Consider the following 7726-nt stretch of genomic DNA (forward strand, 5'->3'; position numbering starts at 1 on the left):
AGAGACACACACACACACAGACACACACACACACACACACACAGAGACACACACACACACACACACGCACACACACACACACACACAGAGACACACACACACACACACACACACACACACAGAGACACACACACACACACACACACACGCACACACACACACAGAGAGACACACGCACACAGAGACACACGCGCACGCACGCACAGAGACACACGCACACAGAGACACACGCGCACGCACGCACAGAGACACACGCACACAGAGACACACGCGCAGGCACGCGCAGGCACACGCACAGGCACGCAGGCACGCAGGCACGCAGGCACGCGCGCGCACACACACACACACACACACACACACACACACACACACACACACACACACACACACACACACACACACACACACACACACACACACACACACACACACACACACACACGCACACAGAGACACACACACACACACACAGAGACACACACACACACACACACACACACGCACACAGAGACACACACACACACACACACACACACGCACACACACACACGCACACACACACACACACGCACACACACGCACACAGAGACACACACACACACACACAGAGACACACGCACACACGCACACACACACACGCACACACACGCACACACACACACGCACGCACGCACACACACGCACACGCACACGCACACACACGCACACGCACACACGCACACGCACACACACACACACACACGCACACACACGCACGCGCACACACGCACACACACGCACACACACACACACACACACACACGCACACACGCACACAGAGAGTTCACACCAGTTCAGGAGACATCAGACACTTTGGCTCTTCAAATGTTTGGGTATTGGAAAGTAAAAATTAAAGCAAGAGGAAAACGACCCCCCCTCACAGCAGACCTTTGAGCTGGTCCGAGTTCCTTCTCATGCGTACACAACCGGGGTGAATATTATCTGGCTACTTTGGACAGAAAGAGTCGCGCCCCCCCCCCCCCCCCAGAGCGAACCCCTGGCGACCCCGTCCGGTGAACCCTCAGGTGGGATGTATTCCTTCCATCTCCTTCCTCCATTCTGACAACAGAGAAGCTTTGCAGCAACACAACGGTGAAGCGAGTCCGTATTAAATTAAAGCCCATCCGGGTAGCGCAGGCTGAAGGATGGCCTAGTCGGATTCACGTCCGTCTCCATCGTCGTCGCTGCAGCGACCCCCCCCCTTCCTCCGGCTGTACGAGTGCTCCTCCTCCTCCCAGTGGCCTGCGGAGAGGAGACAAGCCAGAAAGACATGACGGACTGGGACAAGCAACCGGTCCGGGTTACTGCGACGGCCGACAACACGGCAGTCACCACCGCCCCCCCCACAGCACCCTGTGATCGGTTACACCCAGAGCCATGGCACAGGTAAGACAGCCAATCAACGCGCTGCACTCCAGACCGACAAAGCAGCAAACTACCAAGCTCCTCCCATCTCTAGAACCGTAACAAACACCCAGTCCTGCACGACCACCATGAATGCTACCGTTAGCGCTAGCGCGCTAGCTCTGTGGAAAAGCCTCATGCAAACCCAACAACGATCGACATTCAAGCAGCAGCTCCGCTCACTCGCTGTCAATCAATCAAGACAAGATTGATGATAATATTGATCAGGAAATAGTCAGAGTAACGTTCAGCTAGCTTTGTTGCAGGCTAGCACGTTAGAGGGACGGCTCGAGAGCTCCGGCGTGTGAGTGTGTGTGTGTGTGTGTGTGTGTGGGGGGGGGGGGGGGGGGGGTTAATGGTTGTTTATTCTACTTGACTCTTTCGCTACAGTTCATATTATCCTAAATGTGCAAATGAATATCGGTTATCGGCCTCCTTGACTATTGATAATCAGTGTTGGTCGATCCCGAATGGAAATAACTTGAAGATTAAATGTTGAACACCGACAGGATAATTAACAACAATTATTCACCTTCAAGCCTGATCGGCCAATCACTGATCACATTTCAGTCAAATCAAAAGAATGAATGAAAGAACAAACACGCCTTCGCTGGCCAGACTTCTGCAATCTGAAAGGGTGGGGGGGCACCTGGGTGGGGGGGCACCTGGGTGGGGTAAATGAGCTTCAGATCGTGCTGGGTTCTCCTCTCACCCACCGACGGACACAGAAGGCTCTTCAGACCAGCATCCATCGTGGAATACCTACCGACGTAGCGCTCCTCTGCCTCGCTGGCGGAGTCGTCCTCATCGGGGTAGTCGTTCCTCCAGTTTGCTTCATCGTTTTCATCATCCTCATCATCATAGACCTCTTCCTGAACCACAAGGTCAGGAACCTGGAACGAGCGGATTGGGTATTGGTTGAAATGTCAGATCTTAAGATTCACCCCATGGAGCCAGATTAAAAGGATCAGACCAGAAGGGGGATTATTCCTGTTAAACATCTTTAAAAGGCAACGAGCCTTTAGTGAAATACATAACGCAGCCCTCTAGTGGCTACCTGTCAGCAGGTGAACGAGGAGCAGCTGCACGCCAGCTTCCTGGACATTTAGCCGCACTAAGGCGTGAGGGTTTGGGACCCTTGCCTCTCTACTTGGCTCCGCCCCTTTCCCCCATACGCACCAGTTCTCCCTCGTTGGCATACGCCCTGACAGACAGGATGTCCTGGATCCACCCCGGAGTGACAGCTTCCTGGTAGTAGAGGTCGTAGACGTAGTCGGTCTCCCCCCGGGCCTGCCCCCGGGTCTCCCCCCGGGTCTCCCCCCGGGCCTGCCCCCGGGCCTCCCCCCGGGTCTCCCCCCGGGTCTCCCCAGATATGCTCAGGTGCTCCCGCAGCATCTTCACGTTGTTACACAGGATCGCTTCTGGGTCGGTCGTCACCTTGACAAAAACACACAAAAACGGCTGCAGCCAGAACACCAACGGAATGAGTGCTGGCTAATGTGTGTGCGTGAAGGAGCGCCCATCACTCACAGACACACACACACACACACACACACACGCACACACCTACTAGCGAGGTAAACACGTAGAGCTGCTGTAGTTCAAACTTCCGGGAAGCAGCTTTCTTACAGCTTTGAGTTCAAAGTTAAAGCAAGACGGAAATCATTTTGGAAAAATTCTAAATCAGTCCCTGCCAAGAGGACACAATACTGACAATGTAGAACAGAATAGTAGATATACGACAAGATATTACATGACTAGGACTTTTTAATTTATAATTAGGCAATATTTTTCCTTCTTTGAGAATGTTTAGAAGACCCTAACATAGCAGTGCAATGCAGGCCCAGCCCTGGGGGGCCGGTAACATTCGTTCTCTCTCAGGTTCTACTTCCCATAACTCACAACTCACGCCACACTGCTTTTAATCCTCTGGATATTGCCGTCATTTAGCTTGGGCTAGTTAGTTAAAGGTGTGTGTTGTAAAAGATATCATTAATACTATATTCTTTCTATTCCCTTACAATGTGGGAACAGAGAAGTCTTTTCATGAGCTCTAACGTTTAATCAAATTATTTTTATTCTACATTCATTTTCTTCTTCCAACACTGCCAGGCCTCCGTTTTTCACTATATAATAGATCATTTGATGTTTGAGAGACACGCGGGCAGCATTGCAGTCCAGCCCAGATCCTCAGACGTACCTTCCCCGGAGACTCATTCTGGTCCTCTTCAGTCTCGTGAAGGAGATCAACCACCTGGATTTGGCCCAGAACCCAACATTTGTCCTGCTCTTTCCCGGCTTGCTTCACCCTCTCAGGAGCATCCGCCCGGGGCTTTTGCTGTTCAGCCGGACTCGACAGCCCCGTGCGGTGGCCAGAGACGATTCTGTAGCGCTCCTCCCTCCGAGTGCACCATTTCGTGCTCCGAAGGTCCCCAACAATCCGCTGTGCACTGGCGGCAGAGGGACGCAGCGCGTGGGCCATGCGAGGCCGAGCAAAAGCCTGCTCAATGTGTGTCTTAACAGGAGCATCCTGGTGAGGAGAAAACGACGGTGAGGAGAAAACCACGGCCAGGAGAAAACAACGGTGAGGAGAAAACCACGGTGAGGAGAAAACCACGGTGAGGAGAAAACCACGGCCAGGAGAAAACCACGGCCAGGAGAAAACAACGGCCAGGAGAAAACAACGGCCAGGAGAAAACAACGGCCAGGAGAAAACAACGGCCAGGAGAAAACAACGGCCAGGAGAAAACAACGGCCAGGAGAAAACAACGGCCAGGAGAAAACAACGGCCAGGAGAAAACAACGGCCAGGAGAAAACAACGGCCAGGAGAAAACCACGGCCAGGAGAAAACCACGGCCAGGAGAAAACAACGGTATTATTATGGTATCAGCTCCCCGATTGACTCGTGACCCAGACGCCATCTCTACGTTCAAGAGTAGATTAAAGACTTTCCTTTTTAACAAAGCCAATCAATACAATAATCAATATGCCGTCATAGGCCAGCACTGGTGGAACAACCTCCCATGACACACTGAGCTCCTCCCTCTGTATCTGATTATTCATGTTATAAATATAGAAATACTGTATACCAGTCAAGACAGACTAGTCAAGGTTTCTGCCTGTTAAAGGGAAGTTTTTTCTTGTCTCCGTCTCCAGAGTTCTTGCTCTTGTGGGTCAAGTTGGGTTCTGTGTTTCCCTGCTAATCCTGTAAAGCCTTGAGATGACTTCCTGTTCTGATCTGGTGCTACAAACATAAAACTGAACATACAAACTACTGCCAGAAAGTTAGCCTAAAAACAGTAGCTGGTTAGCTAACAGTGTTGGTTTAACACAGTAGCTGGTAGCTGGTTAGCTAACAGTGTTGGTCTAACACAGTAGCTGGTTAGCTAACAGTGTTGGTCTAGCACAGTAGCTGGTTAGCTAACAGTGTTAGCCTAAAGACAGTAGCTGGTTAGCTAACAGTGTTGGTCTAACACAGTAGCTGGTTCGCTAACAGTGTTAGCCTAAAGACAGTAGCTGGTTAGCTAACAGTGTTAGCCTAAAGACAGTAGCCGGTTAGCTAACAGTGTTAGCCTAAAGACAGTAGCTGGTTAGCTAACAGCGTTAGCCTAAAGACAGTAGCTGGTTCGCTAACAGTGTTGGTCTAACACAGTAGCTGGTTAGCTAACAGTGTTGGTCTAACACAGTAGCTGGTTAGCTAACAGTGTTGGTCTAACACAGTAGCTGGTTAGCTAACAGTGTTAGCCTAAAGACAGTAGCTGGTTCGCTAACAGTGTTAGCCTAAAGACAGTAGCTGGTTAGCTAACAGTGTTAGCCTAAAGACAGTAGCCGGTTAGCTAACAGTGTTAGCCTAAAGACAGTAGCTGGTTCGCTAACAGTGTTAGCCTAAAGACAGTAGCCGGTTAGCTAACAGTGTTAGCCTAAAGACAGTAGCCGGTTAGCTAACAGTGTTAGCCTAAAGACAGTAGCCGGTTAGCTAACAGTGTTAGCCTAAAGACAGTAGCTGGTTCGCTAACAGTGTTGGTCTAACACAGTAGCCGGTTAGCTAACAGTGTTAGCCTAAAGACAGTAGCTGGTTAGCTAACAGTGTTAGCCTAAAGACAGTAGCTGGTTAGCTAACAGTGTTGGTCTAGCACTAGCTGGAGGCCTCTCACCTGCGTATCCACGGTCGCCACGAGTTTGAAGACAGAGTTTTCCACCTCGGCTTCATCGGGCTCCGGTCCCGTCTCCCTCGAGCTCGGGGGCGTCTCCGGACGGATGCGTTTACACGCTAACAGCAGCGCATCCGCTGGATCTGTGCCCCGCTTTCTCTTCACTCGCAAAACGGTCGCGTTTGGATCCATCTCGCTGTTCTGCTTGGAGGAGACTCCGCCTACATTAATAGCGACGTCTCGACGAACATTACTCTGTATCTGATTGGCTTACTTTGATACGCTTAGACTAACGCTAACCAATCAGCATCCCTTATGCATGGAGGAAGTCGGACATCCGGGTCACGTGACACCCATAACATCAGCGGCTTGCCAGTCATTGGTCAATAATCGTGGTATGAGCAGTACGTTAAAAATCCTTTTTTATCAGGTCAAATCGATAGAAGAGTGAATTCCCTGTTTCATTCACCAGCTTTGTCATACAATGATTGACTTTGTTCAGTGTCATTCTTTTGTCTCCTTCTCGTACGTGATTGTATCGAAAACATACACGGATTGTATTTCTTAGCATTTTAAATGTGTTCAATAGAAGGTGATAAAAAAAACAATCAGCAAACAGCAGTGCTTGATTTGTGTATATAAATACGTACTTCAATGAAATATACTTTCAAAATGTATTCTGATGCTGCTTTGTCACAGTTTCTGCTAACGAAACTCATTTTTTCATCGTACGTCTTTTTCATCGTACGGCTACACTCCTTGCAGGACCCTGTTGTGGTCCGTGGACGATGCTTAAGTTCCAGTTCCAGACAGCAAAGGTCACACCCTCATGGGAAGTCGAGTTACAAATCCAATATGTCCTTCCATCCCATGTTTGATACCTGTGGGGCCGGTTTGTTGTCCTCTCCCCTTGTAAGTAATTCTGGTAACACAGAAACTCTCCAGAATGATTCCATCTTACCATCATACCAGGATGTAATCATTCCGCATTACTCTGGTTATAACACAGTCGCACAATGTTGGCATCAAGAGACTTCCAACTTTGCTCGATGTCTGAAGAGTGTGTCGGCAACGGCATACGGTTGCCTTTGGGTTCTGTCGATTTCTGCTTGGCTTTAGCCGTGTGGAACTAAATGTTTGCCACTGGTTCCACGCGCAGGGGACAACCGTACATGCAGGTGATGTGTGTCCAGGTAGAATCAAAAGAAACAAAAGTTAGCTAGAATCACATGGGCCCTGTGATTTCATCATAATATTAACAAGGCAAAAAACTACAAAACTGAGAGGACATTGTAGGGTTTTACCAAACCCTCTTCCGGTTCTTGTTCTCCGTAGTGGGTGCGTATTCAGTGAGGAGAATGTGGGTTAAGATTAAGACATTTATATAATTAACAGATCAGTACAATTAGTTCAGATTATCAGCGCTGAGATTCCAACACAGCTCTCGTGCCCGCGCTTCGTTGGAATGAAGACGCTTCCTGCTTCGTCCTCACGTCATTCTGTCCCCTGAAGGCGGGACTTTGCCCCAGCCAATCTAAGCCCATGTTCATCTGTGTTGTGTGACGTCACTGGTGTGAGACGTTCAATTGAAATCAGTCATTACAATAACAAACTAAACGTGGTGCGTTCCTGTTGTTCTGTTGGCATGTAAACACGTTGTGGAATCCCATCTACTATGGAAATTCCCTACAACGGTAAAACCCTACAACATGTATATAATGAAATAGAATCTGAACTGCCATGCAATCACAACTAGAAAAAAGAGATTACAGACCCCGCCTCCAAAAGACTATTGGATCTTGTGAGACAGTAAACAGGGCTTCCGGATCAGAGGGGCCAAACCTGCTCTAGCTTGCTGCTCCGGAACGTACTACAAGACTCCTTCTGGACTCTTTTTCCCATCATGCCATTCGTGTCCCTCCCTCTTAAAGTGGCAGTTTACAGCACAGGCACAATTCCAGATGTAAAAATAATTCCAGAATCTGGATCCAGATCCGGATCAACGCCATTCTCGGGGAGGACCGAGCCACGGACAGAACCTTGCTTGTGTAAACATTTCAAGTCGATTGGGTTACTAGTTTTTGAGTTATGCGCTCGGACAGACAGACGTTTTCTAGTTATTATTGTGATT

General features: G+C 49.3%; 1 protein-coding gene across 1 annotated transcript; it reads right to left on the reverse strand.

Annotated features, from left to right (window-relative positions):
• Positions 1-1050: 1050 nt before the first annotated feature.
• slc7a6os (solute carrier family 7 member 6 opposite strand) lies at positions 1051-5787 on the reverse strand. The gene is made up of 5 exons (XM_068741890.1): positions 5599-5787; positions 3644-3973; positions 2623-2880; positions 2210-2336; positions 1051-1281 (listed from the first exon to the last, which is right to left on the reverse strand). Exons 1-5 carry the CDS (start codon positions 5785-5787, stop codon positions 1190-1192), a joined length of 996 nt encoding a protein of 331 aa, XP_068597991.1. The 3' UTR covers positions 1051-1189.
• Positions 5788-7726: the final 1939 nt, after the last annotated feature.

Source organism: Brachionichthys hirsutus, chromosome 1 (genome assembly GCF_040956055.1).
Source record: "Brachionichthys hirsutus isolate HB-005 chromosome 1, CSIRO-AGI_Bhir_v1, whole genome shotgun sequence".
In the NCBI taxonomy this organism is placed as follows: Eukaryota; Metazoa; Chordata; class Actinopteri; order Lophiiformes; family Brachionichthyidae; genus Brachionichthys; species Brachionichthys hirsutus.

What these genes read in the sequence shown, in the direction of transcription:
- slc7a6os (XM_068741890.1), bottom strand. Translation starts at nt 5,787, where the DNA reads ATGGATCCAAACGCGACCGTTTTGCGAGTGAAGAGAAAGCGGGGCACA. An exon ending in AGAATGAGTCTCCGGGGAAG is followed by an intron (nt 2,881 to 3,643) that starts GTACGTCTGAGG and finishes GTTTTTGTCAAG; the next exon opens with GTGACGACCGACCCAGAAGC. An exon ending in ATGCCAACGAGGGAGAACTG is followed by an intron (nt 2,337 to 2,622) that starts GTGCGTATGGGG and finishes CGCTCGTTCCAG; the next exon opens with GTTCCTGACCTTGTGGTTCA.